The 18,236-nt window shown below is 37.2% G+C and overlaps 1 protein-coding gene across 3 annotated transcripts; it reads left to right on the top strand.

Annotated features, from left to right (window-relative positions):
• Positions 1 to 397: 397 nt before the first annotated feature.
• TWF1 (twinfilin actin binding protein 1) lies at positions 398 to 13,284 on the top strand. 3 transcript variants are annotated; one of them, XM_016923598.4, is made up of 10 exons: positions 668 to 795; positions 2,433 to 2,510; positions 4,540 to 4,718; positions 6,475 to 6,570; positions 7,503 to 7,607; positions 8,418 to 8,438; positions 9,170 to 9,295; positions 9,551 to 9,701; positions 9,906 to 10,027; positions 11,250 to 13,284. In XM_016923598.4, the coding sequence occupies exons 1-10, from the start codon at positions 669 to 671 to the stop codon at positions 11,418 to 11,420; spliced, it is 1,176 nt and encodes a 391-aa protein (XP_016779087.1). In that variant the 5' UTR covers position 668; the 3' UTR covers positions 11,421 to 13,284. The 3 variants fall into 3 exon arrangements, with proteins under 3 accessions (XP_001165727.2, XP_016779087.1, XP_063641822.1); XM_001165727.6 differs by lacking the exon at positions 8,418 to 8,438 and having other exon boundaries at positions 398 to 795; XM_063785752.1 differs by lacking the exons at positions 668 to 795; positions 8,418 to 8,438 and adding an exon at positions 1,375 to 1,483.
• Positions 13,285 to 18,236: the final 4,952 nt, after the last annotated feature.

Genomic DNA, 18,236 nt, shown 5'->3' on the forward strand with positions numbered 1-18,236 from the left:
TGAATTTTGAATAATTACTGGATTAAATAATAAACTGCCAACCTAAAGCAGAGCAGGATTTGCAATGGTATAATCGACCACAGAGGGATACTCAAATCAGCTAATCTCTTAGTGGCTGTCTCTTTCCGGAGTGAAGAGAAAGATACACTGAGTCTCTAAATGTGTCCAGCTGAAAAGAAAAGTTAACAGTCTGAGATTAACTTAATTTAAAATCGTGGAAAAATTTGATGAGAGGCAGTCTATATTAATTCTTTCAAAACAATGGAGCAAGGAGAAGGCTTTTCTACACTAAACGGTATCGATTATAGGAAGAGTAAACCAAGAAAAATAATGTGCACATCTTTTTTAAGCTGGAAAATGCCTATTTGGTAAAATGATCACTTCCGTTTTTGAGCACCCCTTTGCTGAGGCAGCGAATGGCGGCGTCGGCGGGGTCGTCAGAGAGCAGACGTCGGAGCACTGAGCTGTCTAGATTCTGCGGCATGTCCCCCCCGGAAGAAGCGGGAGAGGCGGCGGCAAGAGCAGAAGCACGACCCCAAGCAGAGAACTAGGATAGCGAGGCCGGGGGCTGGACCGCAGCCCGGCGGCCAGGAAGGGCGGCGGGGCGGCGGGGACGCTCGGGCACTCAGTCAATCTCACGGGGCGGGGCGGCCGCGGGTCGCGGGCGGATGACGCGCCGGGGCCGGCGGAGGAGCAGCCACTTCCTGGAGCCGCCGGCCGGGGCCGCTGGCTGCACTCAGCGCCGGAGCCGGGAGCTAGCGGCCGCCGCCATGTCCCACCAGACCGGCATCCAAGGTAACAGCGCCCGGCGCGACTCGCAGGGAAGGGGCTTCCGGGAGAGCCGGGAGGGCTGCAGGACGGGCAGGGCTGGAGTCGGGCCGGGAGCTCCGGAAGTCGGTCTCGCGGGGCGAGCCGGGCCTCGGCGCCTCTCCGCGCTCCTGCTTCCCGGGCGCTGCCGGCCTGCGTCCTCCTCCAGCCCGGTCCCTGCTGCCGTCACGTTGCAGATTGATCCGAAATTCGGGGGAGCGAAGGAAATTGGCTTTCGAGGCGGCCTGGTTGAAGGGGGCGTGCCTTCCACCGTCCCCGACAGTCTCCCAACTTTCCCCCTTTTGGTCACGTAGGGAAGAGCTGGGACAGTGGAGGCGACTGGGGCTTCGCTACGCTGTCGAGAGCCAGGCGAGTTTTCTTTTTCATGGTCCAAAGGAGAATATTACAGGACTTTGATTACAAAAAGAACCATGCCAGAATCTTTCTCACATCAGTAGGGGTGCTTCCCAAAACTCTCCCGCATTTTCTCTCCAAATAGGAAAGTGAGAGTTATGTTCTGAGAAATCTCGAGTGTAAGCGTGTGTTTTGATCTTTTTCCTAGATACTCCCCAAGGGAAACTGATCTGTATGGTTGCGTGTAATGCGTGCAGACAGTTCAATATGCAGTTATATCTGACCTCCATTATTTCCTGGTTTGAAATTGGGCAGCCTGCAGGTACTCACCTCATCAAGAGTCAAATAATATATCCCCGGGTTACTCGCGATCACTTAACGAGTTCTAGTGTAAACTCAAGCTCTTACTGTTAATAGCGAGTCTTTCTCCCAGATGAACACTTAATTGTATGTTTTATTCGTAAAGATTTTTGACACCACGGCACACATCCTCCTGCACGCACGCAGAAGCAAAATAGTCTCAAATCTGAAAACGTTGTTTTATTTATCCGCATTAATTTCGATATATAAATATGTAGTTATTGACTCATGCTTGAGCCTTATAGCAAGCACTACCTACTTACATAGTGGTTCTTGCTGCTAATAGACAACACAGGCACGAAATTAGAACGAAATTGAAGCTTTAATAGGAACACAAGGGTTAGTTATTAAATACATATTTATTCAATGAGTTTAATCTAGCTTTTGAGAAATGCAAGTTAGAAAAATATAACCAGAGTTAAGATTGAATGCATTTTATTGTCTTTTTCTTTAAACAAGTTAGGATATTTGATATATACTGTTGTTTTTAACGGGAAAATACAGAAAGTGAATTGATGAAGGAGTGTCTGTCATAAGCTTGAAACTGAATTAGAGAATGAAAGCAGGTTTTCAATATTTTTCAAAAGAGCAAGAAAAGTTTTTCAAAATTGTAATTTGCTCATTATTGGGTTTGAGTAACTTCAGTATATTCACCCCAGTGTTATTTCTGCACAGAATTATGTAGCTAAAACAGATTAGAATTACTAACATACTTTTAAAATGCTAATATTTATATTTCTTAATTGTATACAGTCTTCGTTATTTTATGCGGTAAAGTTTTATAATACTGATAATAAGGATGCTACATGCTCCAGATTTTTTCTTTGTATTCTAATTAACTTTTCCAATATAGATAGGAAAGTATTTATATGTAAGTATAAAAAGTTTACTTTCTTTATCTTTTTCCACAGCAAGTGAAGATGTTAAAGAGATCTTTGCCAGAGCCAGAAATGGAAAGTACAGACTTCTGAAAATATCTATTGAAAATGGTTAGTTAAATATTTTAAAATATTTTCTGTTCCTGGATTAGTGGCTGTTGTATTTTTAAACTTACTGTGTGTTGTCAGTGATTTGAACTATTAATTAATGTGAAGCAAGTTCAAATCTTACGGTAACTTGGATTCCTCATATTTTGTGCAGGTCCCTATGGGCCCCTAATTTCATTCTGAATTATGTGACTATCAGGGAAACAAAGATGTTTTTTGATGTGACTTCTTCCTCTTTTACTTTTTGTGTCTCAGTTTCTGCACCACAGTCCATTTCTAATGTCAGTGCTTCCATCTCTGGAATGGAAATCACTAAACAGGTGATTATCAAAAAAAAAAAAATAGTTACTTGTGAATTATTCAATAAAGTTTGTTTTTAAATATAAACAAAGGATTTCAAACTCCCATTTTCTCCATTTGATTGCAACCTTTGCCACAGAAATGATCATTTCCCTTTCTTGTTTTGGGAAAGTTCTGAGAATATAACAAACTACAAATTGATTCTTTAAAAATAATTGTGTAAACAGGGAATCTGGTTGAGTGGGAGAATCTTTTAAATCAGGCAGATTTGAATTTGAACAATTACTGTTATAGGTACTCAGTCACAAATGAATATATTAAAATATTCCAGCGGCCTAATTTCTTAAATATCTGAAAATATTTTGCTTTGGAAAAGTAACTTGTTCTTTCACAAACTGGAAGTAAATCTAATTTGTTTTCTATTTTCTGCTTATATAAAAAATACCAGAATAGTTTGTAAAATATGCATTTGTTTACATACAACATTCAATAGGAATATATGTATATTGTAAAACAGCATATTTTAAAAATACTGAGCTAAAATTTTTAATGCCATCACTTCCTAAGTGACTAGTTAAGGAACTAAAATGGAAAAGTTAATCTAACTAGCATCTCTACGGAAGGAAAATGGCACTACTTCCTAAGTTATTATTTTCTGGTTTTACTTTTTTGTTTTGTGAAAATTTTTAAATAAGGAAAATTCCAAAGACTAAAATTGTATCATAAATACCTATATCTCCCCTTTATTAATAACTGCTAACATTTTATCTTATTTACTTCAAGCATTTTAGAAAATTCAGTGTTTTTCTGTTATAAGAGCATCCCCTTTAAACAATTTTGCTTCTGACCTCCTTACCCTGGGGCAACTACAATTGGGAGTTCTGATACTTGTGCAGTCTGTTTTTACATGTATCCCTAAATAGCATATAGTGCTCTTTGAGTTTACATAAACTGCATGATACCATCTTACTCTGTATCTTTCCTTTTTCTGAAAATGTTACATTTGCAATTAGTTTTGATAGCTCAATAATTCATTTTAAATCTGAACAGAATGTTATATGACTATGCCACACATTATTTTTCCATTGTCTTATTGATGAACATTGAGGCTATAACTTCACTGTTACTGTATAGTGCTGCAATGAACACCTTTGTATTTATGTATAAGAGATTCTGTATGCATAGTAGATTAACAGTTTTACTTGATTCTGCCGAATACCATTTCAAAGTGGCTATACCAGTGTATACATCTAGGCAAATGTTTAAATCTGTAGCATTATGGCCAAATAAAAAGGAGTTAAACATGGTTTTATTTAATATTTCTTACTGTACAATTCATTGTTAATGTCAGAAATTATACTTTTGAATGGTAGTTTAAATATATTTTGTTGATAACTTAAGCACAGACATTTTGGAAAATAGAAATGTAATGACTGTTATAGGTCATTACATTATTTGACCATTCAGTTCAACTGTTATGATCATTTTTATATGTTTCTTTCTTAGGCTGTGTATATTTTAAAAATTTTAACCATGTTCATAAAAAGTTAACAGTTTTTATAATACTCTATGTCATAATTACTTTCTATGTTGCCACATTTTTCTTTTCAACTTTTTGATGTGAATAATAGTAACTGGGAAATGACTATATATTTATTTTTCTAGTCTTCATCACACTACCACTTGATATTTCAAACCATTTACCTATCTTTCTAAAAATAATTTTTCATAGAGCAACTTGTGATTGGATCATATAGTCAGCCTTCAGATTCCTGGGATAAGGATTATGATTCCTTTGTTTTACCCCTGTTGGAGGACAAACAACCATGCTATATATTATTCAGGTTAGATTCTCAGAATGCCCAGGGATATGAATGGATATTCATTGCATGGTCTCCAGATCATTCTCATGTAAGTAACTTTTTTATAGTTTGTTTAACATTAAATGCTAGAAAGATGTTTTTGAAATTTCTAGGTCAAATAAAGGTTAAAAAGCAATAATTATTTCCCATAGAAGGGAATGATCATGAGGAAAATCCTTGGATTGATAACGGAGAATCAGGAATAATGTGCTTAGATTCGGGAGTTTTGCCCTTGAAATCAAAATAATTGTTACTGATTTAAGATTTAAAAATTTGTGGCAATGGCAATTTTTTCTTTCTTTTTTAAGGCAGAATCTCACTCTGTCACCCAGACCAGCTTGCAGTAGTGCAGTCTCGGCTCACTGCAACCTCTGCCTCCCAGGCTCAAGTGATTTTCCCACCTCAGCCTCTTGAGTAGCTGGGATTACAGGCATGTGCCACCACGCCCAGCTAATTTTTATATTTTTAGTAGAGACGGGGTTTCACTGTGTTGCCCAGGCTGGTCTCAAACTCGTGGCCTTAAGTGATCCACCCACCTCGGCCTCCCAAAGTGCTGGGATTACAGGTATGAGCCACTGTGTCCAACCTAATTTGTGGTAATTTTAAAATGACTCCATGGGCCTCTGAAAAATGAAGGAAACTGTCTGGCCCTGAGAGTAATAATTGTAATAAATCTGAGAACTAATTGAACATAATATTAAATTTTGTTAGTATTATCATACATTTATTAATCGCTACCATTCAAGTGATGGGCCTGCATACAAACAAGTATTTTAGGAAAGCTGGTAGTAGATTGACTGTATAGAACAATAGACAGAATTAATATATGAATATGGCCCAATATTTAAAAAATTAATTTGAATTTTTCTTATTAAAAAATAATTATTTTTAAAGTTATCTAGATATTGTTCTCAAAAGATCATCCCATTCCTCTTTAATTCCCCATGTTCTATCTGAAAGAAATACTGGGTTTGACCATGCAGGATTATGAAATTATTTGTTAATTGGTAGTTATCTTTAGTAGCTTTCCATAGATACTAGTTGACTCTTGAATTTTTTTTTCCATCTTTGTGTCCCTCCTAGAATGGTATGTGCCATCGGTAAGCCGTGAATTTTGATTCTTAACAACTTAATTCGTAATCTTTGATACAGCTTTGAGAAGAATGTCACTATCAAAGTTACTTCATTTCAGTTTTCCTCATATTTTAATTTTTTATTCTTGAACTTATGAGTTTGAAAAATGAAGAATTTAAACAATTTATATTTTTTTCAGCTTTAAAATGTGGCCAGGCACGTTGGCTCATGCCTGTAATCCCTAAACTTTGGGAAGCCGAGGCGAGTGGATCACCAGAGGTCAGGAGTTTGAGACCAGCTTGACCAACATGGTGAAAGCCCGTCTGTACTAAAAATAGAAAAAATTAGCTGGGTGTGGTGGCACACACCTATAATCCCAGCTACTCGGGAGGCTGAGGCGGGAGAACCACTTGAACCTGGGAGGCAGAGGTTGCAGTGAGCTGAGATCATGCCATTCCACTCCAGCCTGGGCAACAAGAGCAAATCTGCGTCTCAAAAAACAAAAAAAGTGACATTGTAAATTGAAGTCCATCTTACTAACCATTGATAGTTTAGATGCCCATGTTAATGACGGTTATTTGTACACACGTATTTTAGCATATTATAGTGGGTGGACTTCAGCTCAGTTTTGTTTTTAATGTGATTCAGGATATTAATACATTCAGAATGTGCTTGCTTTTGTAATGTTATGTTTTCATCTATAAACTAAGTAAACTTTCACAACTGAATAGGTTCGTCAAAAAATGTTGTATGCAGCAACAAGAGCAACTCTGAAGAAGGAATTTGGAGGTGGCCACATTAAAGATGAAGTATTTGGAACAGTAAAGGTATTATGTTTGTATGTGGATTCTATATGTTGCAATTAAAATGATTAAAGAGGAACTCCTAGGTAATGGGTAATTGATACGAATTCAGATGGATAATCTGAAAACATGAGAATAAGAGAAATACTGTATTTCATATAATATTAAAGTTAGCTGTAATGAATATGTAACTTTGAGTTTATTCATTTGTATCTATTTGACATTGACAAGTGATATTGAAACATACTGATTCTTCTAAAGTATATGGTAAATATATGTATTTACACATATATATACAAATTGAAACACTGAAATATATTTTTGAACTTTTTTGTTTGTTTAGAGCTTTTCTGATTCAGAAAGTCATATAATCTAGTGGATAGAGCACAAGACTAGATGGGAATATATTGCTTCTTCACCATTAATTGTGAAGTGGGCTGGTTTCTTAATTTCATGAGTCTCAGTCTTCTAAACCACAAAATTTTGATGATAGGTAGACCTCTTTGTAGTATTTTTTTCTTTTGACATGAAAACTATAATAATTTTCCATGAATAATTACAAAGAAATTATATTAAGCATTATAACATAGTATTCAGAATCTGAATATGTTGATTATTGGATAATCATTGGGCAGTTTTCTCCAGAAGGTTAATTACAGTTGTCCTATAGACTTACAGGATGACCAGGTTCAGTATTTCACTTTGCCAGTATGAAACTCATACAAAATATTTAGTAATTATAAAGCTTCATATAAAATGAACAGTGGGTACTCCCCTTAAAAAGTTTTGAAACTTAAAATTGAGGATTAAAGAAAAGTAAAAAGATATTAAAATTCATAATGCTATTTATTTTCATTTAAAATCTTTTCTGTTAATGATTTTGTTTTTCCTAAAGTAACTTCACTGTCGTTTTACTTCTAGAGAATTACTGATTATAGTCTATTCTGTACTTACAGGAAGATGTATCATTACATGGATATAAAAAATACTTGCTGTCACAATCTTCCCCTGCCCCACTGACTGCAGCTGAGGAAGAATTACGACAGATTAAAATCAATGAGGTAAGTTACAACTACAAAGTCTTTGCAAGATTTTAAGTGTTTGAAAATACTGTATTTTTAATTAATAGATGTGGGAGGATAACTAGAGATTAAAGAAGTTAGGTAGCTTAGGTTTATTCCGTTTAGTTTAGAGATAAGGCTATGTGCTTAATGTCTTTTCAGAAAAAAAAAGTTAAAATGAATATTAAACTTTATATGCATTTTATAAATAGCTTTTCCTATAATCTTCCTGTCAGAATAGTAAATCTTCCTTTTGAAGTACAACTGTTGTGAACTTTGTACTTTGAATATTATATAGAGAAAAAGTGTGTGTTACCCATTTAGTGCAAAGAATGTATCTAATAAGGTTGCCTGAAGCAGATTATTGTTTTGTTGGCTTTCTAGAGAGTCTACAAATTAACTTCTATGAACTCTACTTGAATAGAGATATATATGGAAGATTATTATTTGAGTACCTGTTGAGCATATTAGAGTCAATAAATTTCAGCCATATTATTTTGTAGTTTATCATTATTTTTAATGTGTTTTCTACAGCCATTCTAACATACTGGAATAACTACTGCATTTCTACTGGGACTTTACAGAAAAGAACAAGTGGCTGAAACCACTATTCATTAGCTGAAACCACTGTTCATTAGCCTGAGTCACAGACAGTAGGAATCAGTCTGGAGAATGGTTGAATATCATTTAATATTAAACTGGTAGCAAGGATCTATCATATTATTTTAATTCATATTATTTGAGTAGGGCTTTTTATGTGATTTTTTTTTTTTTACGAGTTTGATAGTTTGTTTTATTTCTTGCAATCAGAGCCCAGAGGATCATATTGGGGTATGCATTCGCATATGTTCTATGATGTTTTCATTAACCAATATCATTTATGCTGTAGAATCTCCATTCATTTTTTTAAAAGTAAAATTTCTATTGGACTTTCTGTTGCAACACTGCAAATGAGACTCTCTACTAGCTATCATTTATCAAGTATAAAAATCTTAAACATGTGCATTGAATGCTTTCTTATCTTTCTCCTCTTCCAGTACATGCACACCATGTTCTTAGTAAAGAAATCTCTTAAGTCTGGAACTTCTGCAGTAGTATAACTTGTTGAGCTGTGTTGTCTTTGTACACTGTTTGTACTCCTTTCAATTCAGTGCATGATGTTTGTGTTGCATTTTCTGTCCAACAGAACAAAGTAAAGTTCTATACATATTGTATGTAGATTGTTGTTTATAAATTCTATCAAGTAAAATTTTATAATCAGTGGTGTAATCTGATGACACTCTAAAGAAATTGTGCCAAACCAAACATAAAAACAAACCCACCCAAACCCCACTAACTGTACACTCATTCAAATGTTCACTTCCAACATTGTCGTAAAGATGTGTCATGCACTCTGCATGTTGACAAAATGCTAGCAGGACCGTAAACAAATGTGAAAAATAATTTTAATTATAGGTTGGGCTAGGGTTGAATGATACTATTTTATAGAGGTTGGGTTTTCTTATGTTTGCCATAGGATACTGCTAACTGCTAAACTTGTAAATTAAATCTGTCATACTTAGGTACAGACTGACGTGGGTGTGGACACTAAGCATCAAACACTACAAGGAGTAGCATTTCCCATTTCTCGAGAAGCCTTTCAGGCTTTGGAAAAATTGAATAACAGACAGCTCAACTATGTGCAGTTGGTAAGAGATGTTTAATGATTATTAAGTGGCTGCTCTTTTTGGTAGTTTATGACTCATATAGGGTTTATTATTAATGGATTTTACATTTTAAATAGCTTTCTGATTTCTAAAATTCATTATGTAAATGTTCATTGTGAAAAAGTCAAACCATCCAGAACTAAGTTCCTCCTTTATCTCTTAGTCTTTTTATTATATGTTTTAACTTAATTTCCTTATATCTGGTTTTAATGAACATATTTTGTTTCTTATTGGCAGGAAATAGATATAAAAAATGAAATTATAATTTTGGCCAACACAACAAATACAGAACTGAAAGATTTGCCAAAGAGGATTCCCAAGGATTCAGCTCGTTACCATTTCTTTCTGTATAAACATTCCCATGAAGGAGACTATTTAGAGTCCATAGGTATATGATACATTGTTTTTAACACATTACTTTCAGTTTGTTTATTGGTGTATCAGCCCTATATTCTTACTTATTTCTTGCCCAGAGGGCTTAGCTGTAGTTTTATGAAGTTTCTGTACTTGTTTTTATGAAGTTTATATATGTAGTTCTATGAAGTTTATGTATTGATATGCTAATTATATTTGTTATTATTTGAACTTACAGTTTTTATTTATTCAATGCCTGGATACACATGCAGTATAAGAGAGCGGATGCTGTATTCTAGCTGCAAGAGCCCTCTGCTAGAAATTGTAGAAAGACAACTACAAATGGATGTAATTAGAAAGGTAGCCCACCTATTTTAAAATCTTCAGTTTTTGCTAAATTTTTCTTTTCATTTCTATGTAGTTTATGATGTACTGTGATTTATAAATGAAAATATTTATTTTTCTTGTTATCATCCTAAATCCTTAGGCTCTCCTCTAAGTGCCTGGGGACTACCTGTCATGATCCCCATCTCTATATATATCTGTACTTCCTAGTAAGCCACATGTGGCTATTTAACTTTAAATAAGATTTAAAGTTCTGTTTCTTAATTCCACTAGCCTTATGTCAAATTCTCATTAGCTAAATGTGGCTACTGGCTACCGTATTGGTTAGTGCAGAATTTATAGGACATTTCCATCAGTGCAAAAAGTCCTATTGGACAGCGCTGCCAGAGCTGCATACTTGTGATTATTTCTACTGCATATTAATAAGGAATTACAGTCTCCATTATGACTGAATTATGGGATGGTTGGGAGTCTTTCCAGTTTGGGGGAAGGAAGGAATAAGCATAAACATTTGAATTTTGGGAACTAAGCTACCAATTTTCTTAAATTTTCTTAAGTACAGATAAGGCATGGGGAAAGATATATATTCTTGAGCCCTTAAACTCATAAAAATACAGGTCCTTAAAAACTACCAGTGTTTTTAGGGTCTGAACCCTTCATGCTTTTTAAGTTCCTAAGAATCAATCACTTTATCATGGGTAGCACCTTCTATAGCAGGGATCAGCTGACTTTTTCTACAGAGGACCAAATAGTAAGTAAAGGCTTTGCCAAGCCACATATAATCTCTGTCATATATTCTTATTGTTGTTTAACAACCCTTAAAAAATGTAAAACAATCTTGCCTTGGGCAAGATTTGGCCTTCGGGCCATGGTTTGTTTACCTCTCTTGTAGAGGGCTTTCAAGTGACCCAAGTGATGAAAGGGTCATGAGTAAATGTTCCTTGAATAAATAGTGTATCATAGCAACTTGAGAATGTAGTGGTGGCTTCTACTTTTAAACATTATTTAAACTGGAGCACTAAGAAAGAACCAAGAAGGAAGTGAATGTAGCTGATTATATATTCAAGTAACTCATTTAGCCCCTTCCCCCAAAAGAAGAAAGTGAAACTGTTTACATATGGTCCTTGATTCTGCCTTACTGGAAAGGGTATTATTTGTGAGCATTCATATACCTGAAAACCAGCTGGTTGCTTGTATTAGGTTTTGAATGTTGTGCTTCTAATTTTGTCTTTTACAGATCGAGATAGACAATGGGGATGAGTTGACTGCAGACTTCCTTTATGAAGAAGTACATCCCAAGCAGCATGCACACAAGCAAAGTTTTGCAAAACCAAAAGGTCCTGCAGGAAAAAGAGGAATTCGAAGACTAATCAGGGGCCCAGCGGAAACTGAAGCTACTACTGATTAAAGTCATCACATTAAACATTGTAATACTAGTTTTTTAAAAGTCCAGCTTTTAGTACAGGAGAACAAATCATTCCATGTTGATATAAAGTAGGGAAAAAAATTGTACTTTTTGGAAAATAGCACTTTTCACTTCTGTGTGTTTTTAAAATTAATGTTATAGAAGACTCATGATTTCTATTTTTGAGTTAAAGCTAGAAAAGGGTTCAACATAATGTTTAATTTTGTCACACTGTTTTCATAGTGTTGATTCCACACTTCAAATACTTCTTAAAATTTTATACAGTTGGGCCAGTTCTAGAAAGTCTGATGTCTCAAAGGGTAAACTTACTACTTTCTTGTGGGACAGAAAGACCTTAAAATATTCATATTACTTAATGAATATGTTAAGGACCAGGCTAGAGTATTTTCTAAGCTGGAAACTTAGTGTGCCTTGGAAAAGGCCGCAAGTTGCTTACTCCGAGTAGCTGTGCTAGCTCTGTCAGACTGTAGGATCATGTCTGCAACTTTTAGAAATAGTGCTTTATATTGCAGCAGTCTTTTATATTTGACTTTTTTTTAATAGCATTAAAATTGCAGATCAGCTCACTCTGAAACTTTAAGGGTACCAGATATTTTCTATACTGCAGGATTTCTGATGACATTGAAAGACTTTAAACAGCCTTAGTAAATTATCTTTCTAATGCTCTGTGAGGCCAAACATTTATGTTCAGATTGAAATTTAAATTAATATCATTCAAAAGGAAACAAAAAATGTTGAGTTTTAAAAATCAGGATTGACTTTTTTCTCCAAAACCATACATTTATAGGCAAATTGTGTTCTTTATCACTTCCGAGCAAATACTCAGATTTAAAATTACTTTAAAGTCCTGGTACTTAACAGGCTAACGTAGATAAACACCTTAATAATCTCAGTTAATACTGTATTTCAAAACACATTTAACTGTTTTCTAATGCTTTGCATTATCAGTTACAACCTAGAGAGATTTTGAGCCTCATATTTCTTTGATACTTGAAATAGAGGGAGCTAGAACACTTAATGTTTAATCTGTTAAACCTGCTGCAAGAGCCATAACTTTGAGGCATTTTCTAAATGAACTGTGGGGATCCAGGATTTGTAATTTCTTGATCTAAACTTTATGCTGCATAAATCACTTATCGGAAATGCACATTTCATAGTGTGAAGCACTCATTTCTAAACCTTATTATCTAAGGTAATATATGCACCTTTCAGAAATTTGTGTTCGAGTAAGTAAAGCATATTAGAATAATTATGGGTTGACAGATTTTTAAAATAGAATTTAGAGTATTTGTGTGGGGTTTTGTTTGTTTACAAATAATCAGACTATAATATTTAAACATGCAAAATAACTGACAATAATGTTGCACTTGTTTACTAAAGATATAAGTTGTTCCATGGGTGTACACGTAGACAGACACACATACACCCAAATTATTGCATTAAGAATCCTGGAGCAGACCATAGCTGAAGCTGTTATTTTCAGTCAGGAAGACTACCTGTCATGAAGGTATAAAATAATTTAGAAGTGAATGTTTTTCTGTACCATCTATGTGCAATTATACTCTAAATTCCACTACACTACATTAAAGTAAATGGACATTCCAGAATATAGAAGTGATTATAGTCTTAAACTAATTATTATTAAACCAATGATTGCTGAAAATCAGTGATGCATTTGTTATAGAGTATAACTCATCGTTTACAGTATGTTTTAGTTGGCAGTATCATACCTAGATGGTGAATAACATATTCCCAGTAAATTTATATAGCAGTGAAGAATTACATGCCTTCTGGTGGACATTTTATAAGTGCATTTTATATCACAATAAAAATTTTTTCTCTTTAAGTTGTGTATGTTCTGTTGGTTTTTCTACTATAGTTTTTTTAATTGTTTGTGTAATGTTTCATAATTCAGTACCTGGTGTTAGGTTAGGAATCCCATTCATTTATTTGTTAATTAGTCTGCCTAAGTCCAAAAAGGATTTTAAGTAGCTTTAAACCTAGGCAAGAATAATTGTGACTATAGAGTGCTTAGATTAAAAATTTGCCCCTGTTGTAGCAATAATAAAAATGCCATGAGTTATTCATTTTCTGTAACAGAAGCACCCTAGTACTGATTTACTTGACACTAAACTCAGACTTGCCACTGTATTCATTCATGTGAAAAATGTTGAATGCACTCCTGTGTGCGATTTGGTTTCAAATCCTTTTTATTAGAGATGTGACAAGATGGATGTCTTTGGTAGCAGTTTTGCAAAAGATGCTGAAATAGCTTTAGAAAGGCTCATCGTTGGGCCGGGCACGGTGGCTCACGCCTGTAATCCCAGCACTTTGGGAGGCCGAGGCGGAGGTCAGGAGATCGAGACCATCCTGGCTGACACAGTGAAACCCCATCTCTACTAAAAATACAAGAAATTAGCCGGGTGTGGTGGCGGGCCCCTGTAGTCCCAGCTACAGGCTGGGCAGGAGAATGGCGCGAACCTGGGAGGCGGAGCTTGCAGTGAGCCGAGATTGCGCCACTGCACTCCAGCCTGGGCGACAGAGCGAGACTGTCTCAAAACACAAAAGGCTCATTGTTAAAACTTTTAAACATTTAAGCTAAGGCATTTCTACTCAGAGCTAAAATAATGTACTAATGTGCCTGAGGTACGTACTGTAAACAGTTTGGTGTATATCCTTTCACATTTTCTTTGCAAATAGAGCCATACGTTTCAGGATGGAATTTTTGTTGTTGTTTAGATGGCGTCTTGCTCTGTCACCAGGCTGGAATGCAGTGGCGCAATCTTGGCTCACTGCAACCTCCACCTCCCAGGTTCAAGTGATTCTCCTGCCTCAGCCTCGCCAGTAGCTAGGACTACAGGTGTGCGCCACCACGCCCAGCTAATTTTTGTATTTTTAGTAGAGATGGGGTTTCACCATGTTGGCCAGGATGGTCTTGATCTCTTGACCTCGTGATCCACCCACCTCGGCCTCCCAAAGTGTGGGGATTACAGGTGTGAGCCACTGCACCCGGCCTGGAATGTTCTTTTTTAAATAAAATACTAATTCTGGGCTTCATACTAGATTTTGACCCAGTAGGTGGGTCCAGGAATCAAATAGTTCTACAAATGATTCATGGCTAGCCATGACTGGGAACAGTTTACCTTAAATCATATAAATTGTAGCTCTCCCCCACCCCAATTCAGCCAACAAACTGAAGTTTTACACTGTACTAGTTATGATAGTGGCACTATCTCATAGAAGTTTAGGTCTCACTGTTGCCCAGTAGCTTCTACATGATTTGCCCGTGGCTCTCTACCTTCCTTGGTCAGTCTGCTTCAGTTCATTGACAGCTCTCTGTTCCTCTAGTAGACCAAGCACAGCCTCAAGAGCACTGAATGCGTTCCCCACACTGGATCACTCTAACCCGGTATCTACATGCCTTCCTCACTTACAGGTCTCTGCTCAAGTGTCAGTGTCATCTCCTTAGAGAAGTCTCCCCTAATTTCCCAATCTGATTGTACTCCTTGTTCCTCTCACCTTAATCCTGCTTTATTCCTCCTCATGGCACTTAGGTATTCTATATCTGTGCATATATTGTCTCTTCCACTAAAATACAAGTTCAATGGGGACAAGAAGCTTAGTTTCATTCACTGCTACATCCTTAGCACCTAGAAGTTTTTATGATATAGTGGGCATTTTTCAATTTATTGAATGAATAAATGAATTTGCCTTTCCTTGAAGAACAGCTGTGAAAGGAGCACATGCCAGCAGTGGTAGGTCACCAGAGGATCTAGCCTCCATCATTTTATTTCTGGCCACAGGAAAACTCACTAGCACTGGCAAAATCTCTTGCCCTGCGAAAGCCATGGGTTCTACCACACAAAATGGCAGTACTGACCCATTCCTGAGCATCAAATGCCTTCCAGTAGGGATCTTCATTCAGCTGATTCTGTGCTCCAAAAAGATTGATACCAGCCTACTCAACTGTCAGTGCTGCTGCACTACCACCCTCATTTGCTAGGATTCAGCCAGGCTGTAGTTTCTTAGTGAACTCTGGATGGTTAATGGGAAAGAGGCAAGCCATGAACAGGGGTTAGATTGCATTTCTTAGTTTTCTATTACCAAGCTGTATTTATAAGACAAACTGGGCCACATCCTTGTGTGTGTGTGTGTGTTTCTGACTGCCACTTACTGGCTACATGACTAAATCATGATTTAGTCATACTAATGCATAACAAACTAGGTGATTTTCCATGTGATTTTCATGGTAGCTTATACCTGTAATCTTCATACTAACGAATAACAAACCATACCATACTAATGCATAACAAACTAACCCCCAGATGTGATTTTCATGGTAGCTTATACCTGTAATCTCACACTTTGGGAAGCTGAGGCAGGAGAATTGCTTGAATCCAGAAGTTCAAGACCAGCCTCAGCAACAGAGTGAGATCCTGTCTCTACAGAAAATTAAAAAAAAAAAATTAGCTGGGCACAGTAGCACACACCTGTACTCCAACTACTCAAGGTGCTGAGGCAGGAGGATCACTTGAGCCTGAGAGATCAAGGCGGCAGTAAGCCATGATCACACTGCTGCACTCCAGCATGAGTGACCAAGTGAGACTCTACAAAAAAAAAAAAGTAGCAGTTTAAAACAACAGCTACCCTCCCTCACAAATCTACAGTTGGCTGACCTCTCATGTCTCATGTATGTTTGTGATCAGCTGGCAGGTGGGCTGATTAAGGATGACCTCATCTGAGATGCCTTGTCTCTGTTTTGCATGGTCTGTCATCAGCAGCATGTTGCCCTTGGCTTGTTCTCATGTCAGTGGCAGGGTTCCAAATGAGAGAAGTAGTGCATTAGTGCTTTTGAGACCTGGGCTTGGAACTGACCATCACTTTTTCTGTAAGCAAGTTACAAGGCCAGCCCAGATTTAATGGTTGAGGAAATAGACTTTACTTCCTGATGGGAAAAATTACAAAGCCATATTGCAAAAGGCATCAAATATAATAAGTGGAGAATTGCAGTCTAATACAATGAACAAGGGAAAGAAGTTATTTAATCATTGGGGGTCTCAAAATTTCCTCAAGAAGTAAAAGAATAGAACCTACATTGTAGATTTATCAAATCAGATCATGCTTCTAAAACTCTTAGCACAATGTTTGGCACAATAACTTTCAACATATGACAGAGAAAATGATTAGGATTAATATGATGCACAGACATCGTGTTAGTGGTAAAGATTGCAAACTGATACCAGATGCTAATTTCTGCCATGCAACTTATTAGCTATATAATCTTGGGTAATTTCCTCATCTGTAAAATGTGATTATTACCAAATTCATAGGATTGTTATAAAAATTAAAGCACTTCAAACAGTATTCATAAGTGTTTAATAAAAACAATCTATAACTTAAAAATTACAAATTTATATAGTTAGCCCGTTTTGCATCACTATAAAGGAATAACTGAAGCTGGGTAATTTATAAAGAAAAAAGGTTTGTTTTGGCTTATGGTTCTGCAGGCCATACTAGCATGGCACCAATATTTGCCTGGCCTTTGATGAAGGCCCCAGGAAGGTTACAATCACAATGGAAGGCAAAGGGGGAGCAGACTCTTTTAAGCCACCAGATCTCACACGAACTGAGTGAGAACTCACTCATCACCAGTGGCTTTAAGCCATTCATGAGGGATCCGCCACCATGACCCAAACACTTCCCATCAGGCCCCACCTCCACCCCCAACACTGGGGATTACATTTAAACATGAGATTTGAAGGAGACAAACATCCAAACAATGTCATTCTACCCCCAGCCCCCCAAATCTAATGTCTTTCTCACATTGCAAAATATAATCATCCCTTCCCAAAGTCTTAACTCATTCTAGCATCACTCAAAAGTCCAAAGTCTCATTTGAGACTCAAGGTAAGTTCCTGCCACCTATGAGCCTCTGAAATAAAATATAAGTTATTTATTTCCAAGATACAGTTGGTGGTACAGGCAATGAGTAAAACATTCTTGTCCCAAAAGGGATAAATTGGCTAAAGAAAGGGGCAACAGGATCCTGGCAAGTCTGAAACCCAGCGGGGAAGACATTAAACTTTAAATCCTGGCACTTTGGGAGGCCGAGGCGGGTGGATCACGAGGTCAGGAGATCAAGACCATCCTGGCTAACACAGTGAAACCCCGTCTCTACTAAAAATACAAAAAAATTAGCTGGGCGTGGTGGCGGGCGCCTGTAGTCCCAGCTACTGGGGAGGCTGAGGCAGGGGAATGGCATGAACCTGGGAGGCGGAGCTTGCAGTGAGCCGAGATCGTGCCACTACACTCCAGCCTGGGCAACAGAGCAAGACTCCGTCTCAAAAAAAAAAAAGCCCCAACATATTCCTTGATTCCATGTCCCGCATCCTGGCACACTGGTGCAAGGGGTGGGCCTTCGAGGCCGTGGGTAGCTCCACTCCTGTGGCTTTGCAGGGTGCGTGGCTTCCCTCATGGTTGAAGTTGAGTGCTTGTGGCTTTTCCAAGCTCAGAGTGCAAGCTGCTGGTGGCTGTACGATTCTCAAGTCTGGAGGGTGGCAGCACCCTTCCCATAGCTCTACTAGGCAGTGCCCTGCTGGGGTCTCTGTGTTGGGGCTCCAACCCCACATTTCAGTACGTACACTATAAGCCTCCCACTGTACATGCTCTGTATAATTTCCACATACCCCTCAAATGTGGGCAAAACCTGTAAATATCATGGGAAATCATCATGGGAAAAACATCATGGGAGAGTATCTGTATTTGTTTTCTATTACTGCATAATAAATTACCACAAAC

This window comes from Pan troglodytes, chromosome 10 (genome assembly GCF_028858775.2).
Source record: "Pan troglodytes isolate AG18354 chromosome 10, NHGRI_mPanTro3-v2.0_pri, whole genome shotgun sequence".
NCBI classification, from domain to species: domain Eukaryota; kingdom Metazoa; phylum Chordata; class Mammalia; order Primates; family Hominidae; genus Pan; species Pan troglodytes.

Bases quoted from the DNA above. Each gene is read 5' to 3' on its own strand.
- TWF1 (XM_016923598.4), top strand. From the start codon at position 669: ATGACGCGCCGGGGCCGGCGGAGGAGCAGCCACTTCCTGGAGCCGCCG. The intron at 796-2,432 runs GTAACAGCGCCC...CTTTTTCCACAG, and splicing joins CCACCAGACCGGCATCCAAG to CAAGTGAAGATGTTAAAGAG. The intron at 9,296-9,550 runs GTAAGAGATGTT...TCTTATTGGCAG, and splicing joins AGCTCAACTATGTGCAGTTG to GAAATAGATATAAAAAATGA.